Consider the following 17,048-nt stretch of genomic DNA (forward strand, 5'->3'; position numbering starts at 1 on the left):
GTTAGCCTCTGGGGCTTTTTTTGGGGGGGGTCCCGCGGGGCTGGGGACAGGAGCACGAACTGTCCCTGAGGTTTGTGGCCCAGCTGCGTGGGAGTCCAGGGCGCAGACGTGCCTGCTCTGTCCTGGGGAGAAAGGAAGGGGAAGGTTCAGACACGGGTGTCTGTTCATTCCCTTCCTGGTCCAGCTTTGCCCTTGGACCATCCCTCCGACCGAGAGAAGTGGCACCATCCTCGGTAACGCTTTGGCAACGAGAGACTCCGTCTTGCCAGGAAAGCTCCACCTTGATTATGGCGTGGAAATTACTTTTGGGAGTAATTGCATCAAAGCCTGGGGAGTGATCTGGGTGCAAATGAGAAGAGAGAGACAAACACTAGACCCGGCTTAGCCACGTTACAGTATGTTTCCTCAGCTTAAAACTGACCTCCCCACCGTCAGCCTGAACCGGGAAGAGTCACACCAGGTCTGGCTGCGTCCCTGGGGGATGTGGGAATGGCTTGAAGTGAGGGGTTTTTTTGTTTTTTTTTTTAATTTTAAGCACTAATTAGCAGAAATAAAATTGACAATAGAACGTGATATTTTTATTTTTGGTTGGGGATAATGACACTGACCAGCCTCTCTGGGTGTGCAGATGCTGGCCAGGGAAGAACCTGAGCACTGCGCACTGCCATCCCCCCAGAGCTGGCGTGGGAACTAAAGGGGAAAAATAATTTATAAGCTGAATTTCATGAAACTGGCTTCCCTCCCGGTGTTAGGAGTTTAATTTAAAGCCCTGTCGAGCCCTTATTTAGGGCTTTATTTAAATAAAAACTACGTTGAACCCTTGTCCTGGTTGGTTTTAAAGCCAACTCGTGTGTTGTATTTTCCCCTTCTGCTGCAGAAATGAAATAAAACCAATAAAATAATATAAAAAAATTTTTTTAAATATAAATTTTTCTTGGGGGGGGGAACCCTGGGGCTGCCTTTGCTGCGTCGGGGCAGGATTTAAGCGGGGGGGGGGAAGCCGGGGGGAGGCCGGGTCCCCCCTATCGGGGGGACCCGGGCTCCCCCCCGCTCCCCCCCCCCCCGCCGGGTTAAGCAGTGGGCGGGGCCAGGGCCGCGCCGCAGCGAGGGGACGTAGCAATAGGGGCGGGGCCAGCGCTGAAGCCACGCCCCCTGCCGACCTTGTTCCCGGGACGCTCCGTCGCCGCCCGGTCGGAACGGGTGGATTTCCCCCGCCGCTGTTACCGTCACCGGTAAGACCCTCGTCCGGGTGGGTAGGGATTACGTTGCCTTTGGTTTGCAAAGGGGAAAAATAGCGTGTTCACCTTCCCCTTACTATGGCGGGCACGGCCGTTCCCCGGGCGTCTTTCCCGGGAGGAGCATCTCGGGGAGGCAGGGACGGGGCTGGGGACCTTCGGCATCATCTCCAGCTTTGTAGCTGGGGACATCTTTGCGGGTGGCAGGGAGCTGCGGTGGCCGCCGCCTCCTTTTCCTCCTCCTCCTCCTCCTCCTCCTCCTTCTTCTCCACCGGGCCGGATCCGCGGAGCTTTGCAGCGGGTGGCAGCAGCGAGCACCCTGGGAAGCGTGTCCAGCTCTTCCCTGACACCGCTGCTCGGGTTTGCCTCCAGCCCTCCTTCCCCACCCATCCCATAAACCCCCGTTCTTCCCCAGATCGCAGCCTCTGCCCCGTTTTCCTCCACTTTTTTAGCTTTTTATCTCTCTTGCCTGACCACCGAGCCGCTCTCGGCCAAGGGTGCTGCTTGACCGGTGCCGAGGGCAGCCCTTTTCCCCGTGGTTTGCTTTTGGGTGGCCGCAGAAGCGGCCGCGGTCACGCAAGCCGGAGCATGGCCAACGCACACCGTGCCTTCCGCACCGCACGCCGTCACGAGCTGCTTGGCCAGCACAAATCTGAGGATCGGGTACCTCCCTCGTGCCGACGCGCGGCACCTCTGGGCACAGCGCAGGAGCAGGTGAGCGGCTTTTGGCCCTTTTCTGTGGCAATTCAGGTCCAGTCCCACCATCGCTGCTGCCAGTCAGACCCACGGACAGCAACGAAGGCAGCGTCCCACCCCGGAGCCTCCCTCTCCCCCAGGACGCAGCTGTAGATTTCCAACCCCCTTTTAATTTCCTTTGGGATTTTTGTTGCCTTGCTGAATGGCACGCTGGCAGCGCAGCAGGTTTCGTGGGTTACGCGAAATTAATATTCGAGAGGGCTGGGGACAGCAGGGTGTGACAGGTTGCTGTACCTATGAATTATTCTTTTTTTGATGAGGAGGATCTGTTTCAAAGCTGAGCTGCTCTCCCTTCTGCTTTCATATGGTTCTCATCAAGTGCTCGGTTTCAGCCTTATCCTGGGAAGGGTGGGAGGGACTCTCAGACCATGAATGTCCGAGTTTAACTCCTACGCAGCTCTGTAGCGCAGGACACGTGGGCTGCACAGATGTCCCAGCATCACCCAGCTGTCGGGGACCTCGTGGCATCACCACAGTAAGCGGGGACAAAGTTTCCCACCGAGATGTGCACATTTCTGCTCTGGGGTTCAGGATGGGTGCGGGCTTCTGGAAGGGAAGTTTGTCTTCATTTGTGCTTCTCATTTTATTAAATATCTTGGAGCGTATGCAGCAGGGGAAGGGAGGAAGGAGTTGAGAGCGGTGTCTAGGGTCAGGACGGGCTGCTGGGGAGCTGGCACAGTTGTCCCCCCATCCTGCTTCCCTTTCCCTGCTGCCTCCCCGGGGCACATACCAATCCCGTCCCCCTCTTCTCGCCCTGCAGCTGATGCCGACATGACCACGTCCTCCCGGTGCTAGGGCTGCTCCCCACCACCTCGGTGACTCCCCCAGCCCAGCGACGAGGATGCGCGCCTGGAAAGCGGTGGCCAGCACGCTGGTGCTCAGCGGGGCCGATGTGGTGGTCACCACGCTGCTCTACACCCATGGCCGGGGTGGCCGGGATGTCCTGCAGGACCTGCGGCACTTCAACATCTTCAACTCGCTGCTGGACATCTGGGGGGGCTGCCTCTACCGCAGCTGCGTGCTGCTGGGGGCTGCCATCGGGGTGGCCACCAACACGGCCTATGGCCCCCGGCGCCTCAGGGCATCGCGGACCTTCATCGCCGTCGTCTGCCTCCTCATGGGCATCTACATGATGGTGAAGCTGCTGCTCTACTCGGAGGTGCGGAGGACCATCAGGGACCCCTGGTTCTGGGGGCTCTTTGCCTGGACCTACGTGGCACTGGCGGCCACCTTCGGGCTGTGGCAGCTGCTGGCCTGCGTCACCTCCTCCCGCGAGGCACTGGGGCCCGGCTCCGAGTCCCGTGCTGAGGCGGAGGAGAGCTGCGACGGAGGCGCCCCGCGGGGCAAGCGGGAGGAGGCGGCGGGTCCCACCATCCATAAACTGCTGTCCTACACCAAGCCAGATGCCTTCTTCCTGGGCATCGCCTCCTTCTTCCTCCTCGTGGCTGCGCTGGGTGAGCAAAGGGACTTGGGGGGCTGCGGTGTGCTCCCCATCCTCACCGGGAGGGAAGGAGCTGGGGGGGGGTACTTGGCAGCACCCCAGGATTGCTTTTTTGGGGATGCTGGGTGGTACATCCTGCATGAGCTGGGTAAAAAAATGCAATGGGACAAAAAAAAAAAAAGCAATAGGGAATAAAATACCCTGGGAAATGAAACACGTGCCACCAGGAGCTGCACGTCCTGAGACATCGCATGTGATGGCTGAGTATCTCTGTGGTGGGGATGGGGTGTCCATGGGCCGTTGCAGTTAGAAATAGAGGTCCTGTGCCGATCCTACGTGGTGGGGCTGAAACCCCATGTCCTATGTTTGTCCGGCAGGAGAGACCTTCCTGCCCTACTACACGGGGCTGGCCATCGATGGCATCGTGGTGCAGAAGAGCATGGACCGCTTCTCCACGGCAGTGCTGGTCATGTCACTGCTCGCCATAGGAAGGTAATCGCAGGGGCTGGTTTTGGCCCTGATGAGGAGGAGTTTGGGGTTTTCCCGCAGGAGCTCACGGTGGCAGTGGTGGGCACGGGCTGTCTCAACAGCAGCCGCTCCGCCAAGTCCTTGCCAGACCCCAGGGACGCACTTTGATTTCTCTGCGCTGTCACGACGCAGAGAGGCCATGGTGGGAGTCGTGAGGCCGTAGCCCTCCGCGTCCGTCTGCTGGTGGTGGGGGAGCAGGAGCAGACGTAGGGGATGGGCTCCCCGGGGAACGCTGGCCCAGCAACGCTGCGTCCCCTCCCGAAGCTTGTCACTATGGGGGTTAGGACCAGCTGTCCCTGTGCTGGCAGCACCCAGAGGAGGTGTGGGCTGGCTGAGCCATCGCTTCCCGGGGTGGAAAGTGGTAGCAGCGCAGCATTGCCCAAGCCCTTGGCCCGGGCGTCGGGGTGTTTGTGTTGCTGAGGAGCGGGTTTCGTGTCCATTGGTCTATAACGTTTCTTATCTGCAATTAGCTCATTTGCCGCAGGTATCCGGGGCGGCGTTTTTACGCTCATATTTGCAAGACTGAACATTCGCCTTCGCAACTGCCTCTTCAGGTCGCTGGTGTCTCAGGAGATGAGTTTCTTTGATGAGAATCGCACAGGTTGGTTCTCCTTTGCCCTGGATTTGCTCCGACCCCTCTATCCCATCCCGGTATTTTTTTCCCCTTGGTTTACCCTACCAGCACGTAGCGACTGGGGGCAGCTAGAGATGGCACCCAAGTGCTTGTGTTTAGAAACAGCGGCAGAAAGCTCTTCCCTTTCGGCTGCCTCCTGCCGTGGGCTTGGGACAGGATTGCCCAGCACCCTGGGGATGTCCCGTTGCCACCAATCAGCCTGACATCCAGCAGTCCCGGGGCTGACGTGCTCACCTCCGGTCATCCCCAAAACACCCACTTTCCTCCTCGCACACCTCCCATCAGTGCCTGCTGATCGGCCACTCTCCAGCTCTGCTCTGGGCATGGGAAACCTCAGATGCGTGAAGCTTGCTGGGCGTGCTTGTGGCTTTCCCTGCTTGCCGTTCAGTCCTGTCCTGGTCCGTGCCGCTCTGATGTGGTCCCAGCCCACTGTAATTTTTCCCACATTTAATTTCTTCTCGATGATATTTTTAGTTTTGAGGCTGTTGCCATACTTAGCAATCGCTGCATGGTGCCCTGGTAGCTGAGGACACCAGAGATGTTATTGTAAGTGGGATACGGGTAACCCTGGACTTACACAAAAGCATGGGAATTCAGCTGGACTCAAACACGGGCCAAATAGTTAGGAATTCAGGGTGATGTTTGCTGGCTATAACGTTCAGCTCCACCAAAGGGCACTGCAGGACCTTCACCCCTTAGTTGCTGGACCCGTGTCCTCAGGGTCACTTGAGTCAGCTCCAGGCTCCGGGGCACATGGCTAAACCCAAACAGCCGTCTCCAAAGCTGCCTCGTGCTCCGCAGGGCATGTTGTCCCTGGTCCTGCCGGGATGGCAGGGAAAGGTGCCAGCAGTCCCTGGTGAGCTCCTGCAGGGCTCCTGGTGTCATTCAGAAATGAGCTCAGGATTGGGTGGACAGCTCTGGAGATGCGTTCAGCAGCCCAGCAAACACTCCACCCACACACCCGCTGCCCATGTGCGTGCCCTCAGGGTGCCCTCCGGTGTAGGGTGCTGCCACAGTCCCCTTTGCTTTCCTGCAGCCATCCTTGGTGACCCAGGGATGTAGCTTGTGCCGTCAGATGCATTTTGTGTCCCTCGTGCATGCAGCAATTCAAGCTCCTCTGTTTCGCTGCATGTCTACAGTGGTGGAGAATTGCCCTCCTTCCATGCCGCCCTTCAGACCCCCATTGAGGGGTGCGTTGAACGGGGAGCTCCATCTGGCCCCTGGCACGGGACATGGGACGTGGCTAGGCAGTGACCTGCTGTGGTGACACGTCCCTGCTCTCCCCTTCCCAACCCCTCGTTGCTGCAGGGGACGTCATCTCCCGCCTGACATCGGACACGACCATCGTGAGCGACCTGGTCTCCCAGAACATCAACATCTTCCTGCGCAACGTGGTGAAGGCCACAGGGGTGATCTTCTTCATGTTCAGCCTCTCCTGGAAGCTCTCGCTCGTCACCTTCATGGGCTTCCCCATCATCATGCTGGTGTCTGATGTCTATGGGAAGTACTACAAGGTAGGCAGGAGAAGCTGGTGTGGCCATGGTGTGCCGCAACGCTGGGCTGTTCCCCTTGTGAAGCCATCGGGGAGCTTGTGGGTGGCCTTGGAGCTGGTGGGACTGATGCTCGGGTGCTTTGCTGCCAGCAGTGGGGCAGGAAGGCGGCACTAAACCTGTATGGGCAGACAGGCGTAGCCTCGGCTCTTGCCTTGCTTCATGCTCAGGACTCAAAGCATCTTGGGTCTGACAGGAGAGGTAGCTTGGCCATGGGATGTCCCATATGTGCCTGCCTGTCCTTGTGCAATCTGTCCTGTCCTCTCCTCTCCCTTTGGAATGACTTGGGTGGGGGTTAAACCCAGTGCCAAGCTCTGCCTGGGGCGAGCGTGGGCCCGGGGCCGCCCCCCGTGGCTGATGCTGCATCCTGTGGACCATGCGAGTCCTGCACTGCTGCACCACGTTGGTTATCGGTGCTTTCCACTGCGTGCTGGGGACACGGCGTGCACGGGCACTGCCAACGCAGGGTCCTCGGGTGCTGCCTCCCCTGGCTACGGCTCCTCCTGCGGGTCAGGCGCTTGTGGGAGGAGTGAAGCTGCCCTCGGTCTCCAGACATGTCCCTGGCTTGGAAGCTCCTGGTTGGGCTCCTGGGCTGGCCTGTCCCATCAGGGCACCAGGAGCAGCAGCTCTGCCGCAGGCTTCCCAAGTGAGCTCAAGCATGGCACTTCACCTCCTGCAGCCCAAGTCCCTCCTTGGGGACAGCACAACGAATCCGTTCTCCTCCTGGCACAGCACCCCAGGCTGTCCAGAGGTGTGGGATATATCCCAGTGCTCAGCCTTCTTGCCCGTGGCTTTGGAAAATGTCACCGTGCCTTCTTTTCCCGAGCCCAGCAGAGCCTGGGGCGTGCAGGGAGAGGTGCCGCAGGCAGCCCGGCGCCCGCTGAGCCCCCTCTGCCTCCCCCCGCTCCCCGCAGAAGCTCTCCAAGGACGTGCAGAACGCCCTGGCTAAGGCCAACAACACTGCCGAGGAGACCATCTCCGCCATGAAGACCGTCCGCAGTTTTGCCAACGAGGAGGCGGAGGCGAACGTGTACTGGCAGAAGCTGCAGCAGGTGTACAAGCTCAACAAGCGGGAGGCCATGGCTTACACCTACTATGTCTGGTCCAGCGGGGTAGGTGGTGGACACCGGGGCTTCCCTACACGGGGCTGGGGACAGGCAGGGGACATTGCTTCGGATCCCAAAACGCACGTGGCGCGATGTACGTGTATCTCCGCCGCTTCCAGGGAGCTTTGTGGGGTGAGCCCAGCCTTGCTGTCCGCTGCCAGTAATCCTCTGTCTCTTGATTATTTTTTTTTTTCACTCATCCAAAAAATATATCCCGTTCCCCCCCGAGGGCAGCGCTGCATCGTGCCATTGAACAGTCTGTTTTCTCTTGCAAATAAGAATATAATTGATAACCGCTCAAGGTCATGGAAAACCCCATGTTTCTGTGTTGCTGCATTGCGTGCCTGTGCCAGCTCATCTCCGGGGCTCCGGCTGGGAAACAGCCGCGGCGTTGGTTGAGCTTCTGCTAAGAAACAGAGATTTTCTGCGTGTGGGTGGTGGCAGGGGGAGGCTGCTGGAGTTTGGGGTTTTTTTGGTTGTTTGATGGTTTGGGTTTTTTTCAAAATGCTTTTTCATCGCTTAAGACCAGATGGTTTGGGACTTCTCCTGCATCGGCCGGTAACTAAGGCTGTGCAGAACCCTCACGTGAGGCTGCCCTTATCTCTGCACATTCAAGGATCTAAGTACCCTCTGGTGACAGGTTTGCAAGTTACGGTGCCCTCGTGCAGCCCTGGGAGGCTTTATGGCGTCCCAAGTCTGGAAGCAAAATCGGAGCATTTTTAGCATTGTTTCTGGGCTCCCAGGTGAAGCTGGAGCACAAACTGGGTCAACACAGATCCCGCCGAGTCAAAGGCGGCAAAAACCCTCAAAAACCGCTCCTGCGGGGCTCGCGTAGACAGAAGCCGATGGATTTAGCACAGCCCTGGTAGAGTCTTTCTGAGGGCATGTAGGATCTTAAGGTCAGATCGTGGCAGAACAACAGAGGAGGAATTTTTTTTCCCCAGTGTTTTTGTCTGCGTGAATTTACAGCCTGTCCCGCAAACGTCGCACAGAGCACCAGGGCATCGCCGCTTTTCTGAGCACCCAGGCAGCGTGGAACAGAACTGGTGGAATAAAGGCAGGGGCTGGTATTTGTCATATCAGAGCTGATCTGTCTCCTTTCTAGAGTAGGTGGTACCCCCCCGCACTGATTTCAGGCAAGAGTTGAGGTTATGCTTCAGGGATTTGTACATTCAAGGAGGATTTTTTTGCATTAACTCTTGGCTTGATTTTGTGCTCTAAATTAAAATGTGTCACACTCCTATAACAGAAAGTTTATTTTAGTGGCGAGGCGACTGCATGCGTTGGATAATTTGAGCGTAGATTATTGCACTTGAGGACGTTAGTCCAAGAGAGAAGTTCGTCAGATGCTCCGTTACTTCAGATAAATTCTCCCTCCTTGGCTGTTGCCCCTCTGGACTTCTGTTTTGTTGAAAGATGCCAGCCCGGCTCCTTACATCAGCCCATCCACCTGAGTCCTTTTTTCCTTCTCGCATCCGTGCTCGCTGCTAGGGCTGTCAGCTGTGCGCTGGCAGGGATGCTCAGTTCGGGGCTCAAAGAATAAATGTCTGCACATGCATTGTGGGCTGTTGTGCGAGTAATTACAAATGCACCAAAATGCAGTTGTCCTTGCTGATTTTGGGGTGTTTTCTCGCTTTCAGCTGACCCTCCTGGTGGTCCAGGTCAGCATCCTTTACTACGGTGGGCACCTCGTGATCTCGGGGCAAATGACAAGTGGCAACCTGATATCCTTCATCATTTACGAGTTCGTCTTAGGAGACTGCATGGAGGTGAGTCTGGTTTATCCCTCTGGGCTATCCCGTATCAAGACGATATTTGTCTTCTGGAAGGTCCCAGGGCAGTTGCAGGGCTAGATCCAGTGCTGACTTCCCTGCGATGCGTTTCCTTGGCGCTGTGGCTTTGCCCACCGGTGGGCTGATTCTCCCCTCTGCTCCCCGCTCCCCTCCTGCGGTGACCTCACAACCTGAACGTGCCCGAAGCAGGTCGTCCCCCAAAAAGGCAATGGGGACCAAAGGGGTCAGGCTGGCCCCGCTGAAGGGCAGCGTCCTGGCTGCCTCCCAGGCACGTTTCCTGGCATGAAGGATGCAGGGATTACAAAGCTGCCTGTTAAATTTCAGGCTTCATTAAAAACTTAATTACTTTTTTTTTTTTTTTAACTTTCCCTGGAATAGGCTGCAAGCTGCTGCGTTGGCAGCGCGTTAGCAAGATGGGGTTGTGGGTGGGATGGTAGAGCCCACCCAGGGCTCCCTTTCCCTTGCAAAGGCATAAGCTTGGCTAATGCGGGCAGAAATGATCAAGTCGAGGTTTCCTCTCAGCGCTTCAGCGGCACTTCAGCCTTTGTGCAGCAGCAGAGCGGAGCTGGAGGCAGCTCACCCCGCTCTCACCATCTGTTTGAATGACTGCAGGCTCAGGTGGTGTTTCCAGGCTCTGGTTTTGGTGTGGCTTTGCTTAGGTTTGGGTTTTTTTTCCCTCCTGATGAGAGAGGCAGTTGCAGTACAAGCTGTTCTGCAACTCTGGGTTTAATATCGAAAAGAGCCGACATGATGGGTGTTTATTCCAGGGAAGCCGGTGTCAGCATGCAGGAGTTGTAGTTGGGAAAGCGCAATGGTAAATCCACAATCTTGGCAGGGAACAGCCATATCGGCTGCCAAATGGTTGTCTAGAAAGGTCCAGCCTGGAGCTGCTCTGCATTTGAGACACGTGTGCTGGGGAAAGAGCCAGCTGCCCTCGGGAGCTGGTGCGACGTGCTCCGTTCAGCCGTTGGGTCGGCGAGCTGCTGGTCTTGAGCAAAGAGAGATAGGTGGAGGATTCTGGTGGAAGTTTGGGTCATGTATGTCCTGGCGCACGTCTTCTCTTCCCAATCCATCTGTTTCCTTCTTCTGTTCCCCTCTGGGTCTACCCATGCACAAACCCCTTTAGATGCCCTTTCCCTAGGTATGTCCGTATATCCCCTCCATACCCTGCATAGGGAGAAAAGCTTTCTTTTTCTGTGTCTGATGACTGTAGTTAATGTCAGATGATAGAGTTGGGAATGCTTCGACCATTACCTTTATGAGCGGCATCAGCTGCCTTTTCCATCACATGGGAGCGTCTCACCATTGCCTCTTGCCTTCCAGTCCGTCGGCTCTGTCTACAGTGGCCTGATGCAGGGAGTGGGAGCTGCCGAGAAGGTGTTCGAGTTCATCGACCGCAAGCCAACGATGGTGAACGACGGGTCCCTGGCCCCAGACCACGTGGATGGGAAGGTGGAGTTCAGAAACGTGACGTTTTCCTACCGCACACGCTCTGCAACGCAGGTCCTCCAGGTGAGCCCCGCGGGCACAGCGTGCTCCCCGCCACGAGGCATCACGCACTGCTTCTCCATCCTGGCAATAACCGATCCCCAGCCCGCGGGAAATGTCAGCTGCCCTTTTGGAGATGCGTAAAGGCGGGCTCAACGGCATGCTGGAAAACAGATTATAAGGAACAGCGGGTGTTTAGGGCCGGCCTTCCTTACAAGGAATGAGATTTATTAATAAAACCCTTGTTCCCCGCTCAGGCATTAAACACGTCAGCATGGTACAGGGCTTTGTGCCAAGCTGCCTCGGACGGTTTCCATGGGAGAGGGGCTGGGGTCATGAGGCAGGGGGAGGCAGCAAAGAGGTTAGTTTGCTTTTTAGAGGTCCCGCTACATCAGCAGGCAAATTTGAAGCAATTTTGGAGGCTTCTTGCTTCCTCAGAGCCAGGAGAGATGGCCGATGTGGCACGTCACCAGGGTGGAGGGTCACCGTGGCCGGATTTTGGCTCCCTTTCTTGTGTAGCTGCTGCCCCAGGGTCCTGGGAAAAGCCAGGACCTGAGCATGCTCTGCCATCCATGTTGCAGAATGTGTCCTTCACCCTGCACCCCGGCAAAGTGACGGCGCTGGTGGGTCCTTCGGGGAGTGGGAAGAGCTCCTGTGTCAACATCCTGGAGAACTTCTACCCTCTGCAAGACGGGCAGGTGCTGCTGGACGGGCGTCCCATTAACATGTACGATCACAAGTACCTGCACTCAGTGGTACGAGCGACTGATACATGTATTCTAGCTATCGCCTGCCGTGATCAGAGGGGATGGATGGTAGTGTTGCATGTTGCTTTGGATTTGATCTCGCAACTTCTGAAATGTCCAGAAAGCTGGAGGCTGGAGGTGGTCCAGGAAATTAATTCAGATAATTTGTGGGGGCGGAAGGGAAAGGGATGGAGAGTGGTTTCATGGGGAGGGGGGAAGCCTTCCAAAAACAGAACAAAAAGCATGTTTTGTTTTGTATTTTTTGGCCAACGCAATAGAAATATGGTTTCGGTTGTTGGATTAATTATCCCAGTTTAGGGTTTGGAAAAAGAGTTTTGCATTCCTCCAGCACTTTCTACCCTAAGATCTTAAAGTAATTCTCAGCTAATGGGGAGTTAAACCTCTCAGGATCCTGGCAGCAGCTGGAACACCAGAGGGGCTGGGTGGTTTGCCCAGGAGAGGGGTCCGGGCCCCTCAGCTCTCATCTGTGTGTCAGCACAGATCAGCCTTCATCTCCTCTGCAAGTAACTGCCGCCTTTGTTTGCCCCCAGAGCAAATGGCCTCACCAGTCAGCAGGAAAACCCGAACACAATTGATCAAAACCAGGCTGGAAAGCCAAAGTCAGTGTGACTAATTTACATTCCCTGCCCGTACCGAGCGAAAATTAAAAGACAAGCTAGTCTTTCAGTTTACAAAGCCTGGCGTGGCGTTAGGAGCATGGGGAGAAGGCAATTAAAATATGACCATGTCCCACTGGCTCTCTTCATGCCCAGTTCTGAGCAATAATTTGAAGGGTTCAATTTATTTCAATATTGAGAGTTTGACAAAGCAGGCTGAATGCGAGAGTGAGCAGCAACGGCTGTAAGGTAGGACAGGGAGGCTGTTGCTAAGCAATTAAAGAATTGCAGCAGCTATGTCCTTAACTTGCTAATTTTGGATTAAAAGATACAGGAGGGCTCATTCACGTGGCCCAAGCGTGATTACTGCCCTTGAATGGAAAATCAGCAAGACCCTGGGAGAGGAACTCTCCAGCCTGCCTTGTCCCAGCAACTGGTTTCCCGTACTGGGAAGAAGAAACAGTGATGGGAATGACAGGTCTGGAGCAAAACCACAGCAGAGCCTTGGAGGGGGAAGCCCGTCCCAGATGCCAACCTACAAGCTTTGCATCGGTTTTCTTTCCTGTGAAATGGCTTCCCAGCAGACAACACAAACTGGGTTGGGGCTGCTGCTGGGCACCCCGTCACTAGTGTCCTCGCTGGAAGCTCACATCGAGGCACTTCTCTACGGGTTTAACAGTGGGGCTCTGCCCGCTTGAGTCCTTACCCATCAGGGCAAACACCAATGATCCGAGATGCTGGCCAGCACGTCTTCTGCTCCTGACCACCTGCTCTTCCCTTCCTTTCTGCAGATCTCCCTGGTGAGCCAAGAGCCGGTGCTGTTCGCCCGCTCTATTGCAGATAATATTTCTTACGGCTTAACTTCAGCTTCCTTTGAGTCGGTTGTTCAGGCTGCCCAGAAGGCCAACGCGCACGCCTTCATCACGGAGTTACAAGACGGCTACCACACAGGTACCAAAATCCCTCCGTTTGCTCTTGAAAGCATTTTGTGCCTAGAGAAGGCAGAACCTCTCCGCTCGGGTGGAAAGTCAAGCAGGTAGTGATGGGCACGAGTCCATGGCAGCTCAGAGACGCTGTAGAGGTGGTTACATGGAGAGGTGCAGCACTCTGGCTGCCTTTTGGGGTGACTGAGCCTTCGCAGGATTTCTGAGCCCATGCCCGGAGAGCATTCTGCCACCGCTCCGTGGCGGCGGGGTGAGCGTCCCCCATCCCATCCGGACCGGTCCAGCTCCTGGTGCTGGCAGTGTTATGGAGATGTGGCACTGGCAGTCTCACCATTCTTCAATGCAGCGATCAGGAGAAAAGCCCAGAACCCAAATGTTGAGCCATGGACCACCCCACCTGCACAGGAAGAAAATAAACCTGCGATAAATCCATGGTAATAAAAGCTGATGTGTTTGTGGCAGTGGGACTCTGCGAGGAGGCAGGTCAGACTGATGGTGGCTGGTGTTTATGGGAGCCAGCAGAGAGGTCCTGGTTCTCCCTGCCTTGCACATCCTCCAGAGCCCGACTTAAGGGAGAGATGGCAGTGATGGATGGAGCTGCAGGGGCCAGGGCAGGAGGGGGGCTTGGGGTTTGGATGATCTCCCAGGCTCAGGGACTTGTCTGGGTTGTTTCCACGAGCATCAGTCCCTCAAACCCTGGGACAACAGTGGAGAACTTGCTGCTGGAAGGGATGTTTAACTCATTTAAACTGCTCTGCCAAGTGAGCAGAAGCTTTTACCTTGTCTTTGCTTCAAAGCATGACACCATCCTGACGCTGCTGGCTGGGAGCTGAACTTGATGGCAGCTCTGGATTTTTATTTTGACCTTTTCCTCTCTCCCTTAACCCAACAGAGGCAGGTGAAAAAGGAGCCCAACTGTCAGGTGGCCAGAAGCAGAGAGTGGCAATTGCCAGGGCCTTGATCCGAACCCCCCCCATCCTAATCCTGGATGAAGCCACGAGCGCGCTGGATGCGGAGAGCGAACATGCGGTGAGTAGGTGACTCGGGTGTTTGGGCCAAAGAGGCAATCTGGGTTTGGAGGAAAGACTGTGGCTCCAATTTCCAGCCTGTGGACAAGCTTAGTCTTGATATGGTGCAATGAGAAGTTTGGGTAGGATGCTAATTCTGAAGCAGGAATTTGCTTCCAACACTGCTGTAGCCACCAAGAAGGGAATAATCCTGTGCTCACAGCAGCCAGCGCCTGGCAAACCTGATAAGATGGGGATCTCTGCCAATTTTTGAAATGTGGAAGGTGTTAATTGGTATACAGCAGCACTGTGCAGCCTTTTTAGGGCAGGATTTGGAGGAAGACCCTACAAAATGGTGCTGCAGCAGGCAGAGTAGGACTGCCCGAGCTAAAATCCCAGCTGAGGCACCAGAGAAACCATGCTGACAGGAGAGGCCCTGAGCTTTCTGTGAATTGAGCTGGGTTTATCTGGCTGGGACGCGATGACCAAACAGCTCTACCAGTAGCAGTTTGGCCTCGCTGGTTTAATGACATGAGGGAAAGCTAGTTCAGGGTTGAGGTGTAAGGACATGTCTCCCGGCCCCGGAGGATGAGTGCTGCTGGCCCACGGTGTGGAGCAGCGTCAGCTTCTGACCTCGGAGCTGCTCGTGCAGGTCCTCAGCCACGTGTGTGGTATCTGATGCCAGCCAGGGGTTGGTTTTGGCTAGCCAGGGGTGTCGATGTGACACGTGGCCTGGTGGCCATCTGCCTGCCTTCAGACCTCAGTGTTCCTGTCTGTCTCTTGGCTGGAGAACAACTCTGTCTTGCTTTGCCTTGATACACCCAGGAAATAGCCCCGCTGTTGTGAGCAGCTGCATTTACCAGGTATTGGCTTCCCGCAGTCCATGCCAACACCATGCTGGCTCTAACAAGAACCCAGCTTTGCAGGATCAGACCTGGCAGTGCACGTCTGCGTACCGCCCCTGCGGGCTGGCTGGACTCAGACGGTCTTCTGGGCTGCACAGCGAGAGCCGGGAGCTGGGATGGACATGCTGGTGCTGGTAGAGCTGCAGGGAATCTTGTGTCCTCTGCGTAGCCAGAGGAGAGCAAACTTCCCATCCAGAGGTTTCTTAACACAGACCACAAAGCTGCTGTTCTTCCTTCCAAAGCAGAGCCGGTGACGCTCGGGCATTAACGTCTTTTCCTCCTGCGCAGATTCAGCAGGCGATTTACGGCGACTTGCAGAACCACACGGTGCTTGTCATAGCTCACAGGCTGAGCACTGTCGAGAAGGCACACAACATCATTGTGCTGGACAAGGGCCGCGTGGTGCAGCAGGGCTCACACAAGGAGCTGATGGAAGAAGGAGGCCTTTATTCCAAGCTGGTGCAGAGACAGATCCTGGGGCTGGAGGGGGCCGGCGCGGACAGTCTCCAACCCGCAGCCCGGGGGGATTCGGCGAAGGCGCCCAGCGGGCTGGAGGAAGAGTTCAGGATAGACCATTCCCTGCCGGCCATGGCACAGGACGATTACAACACCACGGCTCACAAGTGAGAGCGGCGAGGGCCGGCGCTCGAGACGGCTTGCTGGGACGTCGAGATGGGAGGCGGCTTGCCGACAGGCTCGCGCGCTGCAGAACGACGCCCGTTTGCTCACCCCGCGCGCGTCACGCACCCGTGCACACACAAACACACACTATAGAGCTTCCTGCATTACGGTCAGGCGGGCAGATGCCGGCTGGTTAAACGGGGAAACGGATTTATTCGAGGGAGCTGGGTCTTTAGCAATTCCCAGCATTTCTACTGGGTTTCTTTTCTTACTACCAGTAATTCCTCTCGACTGGGACTTTTCTCCCATTGATATGCATGTGTAACTACTACTAACTGTAATGGATGTTAAATGCATGCATGGAGGGGAAGATCGAAAACCCCTTCAGGAATTTCAGGGGGTAGCTTTTGTGGCTGGATAGAAAAGCAGGGACTGTAAAACAAAGTCCTGCTCCTGCTACCAATCTATGGGGCCAATCCAAAGTCTGCTGAAGTCTGTAGGGAGCTCCCTTGGGCTTCGGTGAAAACTGGATCGCTCCCACGGGGCTGAATGCTGGGAGAGTTCTGCACTGAGTGCCTGCAGGCTCAGGCTCACAACCATTGCTGCTGAGCTTGCATCGTGTAGTATCCATCCTTGCTGGAACGAGCCAGGGGACCGGGAGGCAGATGTTGCTTTCAGATTTGCTCTTGGTGCTTGGTGGGTGTTTGTTTTTAAGGATGAAAAGTTTTATCATAATTGGGTTAGATTTTGGGTTTTGGGGGTTTTTGTTTGTTTGTTTTTTTAATATATCTGTGTGCACTGTGCAATGTCTGTCTGGCTCCAGCATCCACTGAAAATTGGTCTGTTATTTCAGAATTTTTTTAACTCACAACCCCGGTGCTGGTTTGAAAAAAAACAAAAACAACAAACAAACACTACTAAAGACAGACATAAAATACTAAAAGACAGCACTTTATAAATCCCACCAAAGCTTTGTTCAGCTTCAGGCCATGCTAGCGACTTCACTGCATGGGAAATCCATAGTCACTTCCCTTGAAGTCTGACTTCAGCTGCCTGAACTTTAAAACGTTTTTCTTTGAATATTATTTATTAACTTACTTTTAGGATGAGGGATAGAAAGAAATACGTTGCTCCTAGCCCTTTTGGGTAATGGCTCTGGCTTAGTAGTGTTATCCTGCCATAGATTGGTGAAGAAACCTATACAGCCAGGCAGGTGCTATTGAAAAATAGCATTTCTATGGGGAAAACTGACTTCAGACTGTGCGTAGTTAAGAAATTATCTCAAGCACTTTAGCTCTCATGTTTTCTGATATTTGAATGCTGCTGTGTTTTACTTTTCAGCAGTTTTGCATTTTTGTTGTTGGCAATGATTTGTTTTCATTTAGTGATGTTTTACAAACTCTTTAGTGTCCTTGAGGAGGGATGCTCAAAAAATAAAATACTACCTCTGCCACTCGACATCGAGCCAATCTAGTGGGGGTGTTTTTTGCATTCATGGTTTTCAAGGTAATGTTCATCTGAGATGATGGCTGAATGCAGCTGCACACTGCACATATTCTGTCTCCCTTGTGGGGAATGACAAGAAGAACCTACAGGGAATTAGGTATGTAAAAGACTTCAGCATCTAATAATGCTGTGAGCCATAGCAGTAGGTATAACCTGTTTAAGAACTTGTTT

General features: G+C 55.0%; 1 protein-coding gene across 1 annotated transcript; it reads left to right on the top strand.

Annotated features, from left to right (window-relative positions):
- Nucleotides 1-1,132: 1,132 nt before the first annotated feature.
- Nucleotides 1,133-16,827, top strand: ABCB9 (ATP binding cassette subfamily B member 9). The gene is made up of 12 exons (XM_054844811.1): nucleotides 1,133-1,232; nucleotides 2,752-3,445; nucleotides 3,810-3,924; nucleotides 4,431-4,561; nucleotides 5,903-6,108; nucleotides 7,059-7,256; nucleotides 8,891-9,019; nucleotides 10,367-10,555; nucleotides 11,113-11,286; nucleotides 12,686-12,845; nucleotides 13,731-13,867; nucleotides 15,039-16,827. The coding sequence occupies exons 2-12, from the start codon at nucleotides 2,833-2,835 to the stop codon at nucleotides 15,375-15,377; spliced, it is 2,391 nt and encodes a 796-aa protein (XP_054700786.1). The 5' UTR covers nucleotides 1,133-1,232; nucleotides 2,752-2,832; the 3' UTR covers nucleotides 15,378-16,827.
- The last annotated feature ends 221 nt before the right edge of the window (nucleotides 16,828-17,048 follow it).

Source organism: Grus americana, chromosome 16, assembly GCF_028858705.1.
Source record: "Grus americana isolate bGruAme1 chromosome 16, bGruAme1.mat, whole genome shotgun sequence".
Lineage (NCBI taxonomy): Eukaryota > Metazoa > Chordata > Aves > Gruiformes > Gruidae > Grus > Grus americana.

Coding starts and splice junctions, on each gene's coding strand:
- ABCB9 (XM_054844811.1), top strand. CDS start 2,833: ATGCGCGCCTGGAAAGCGGTGGCCAGCACGCTGGTGCTCAGCGGGGCC. Junction 3,446..3,809: donor CCTCCTCGTGGCTGCGCTGG/GTGAGCAAAGGG, acceptor TTTGTCCGGCAG/GAGAGACCTTCCTGCCCTAC. Junction 7,257..8,890: donor ACTATGTCTGGTCCAGCGGG/GTAGGTGGTGGA, acceptor TCTCGCTTTCAG/CTGACCCTCCTGGTGGTCCA.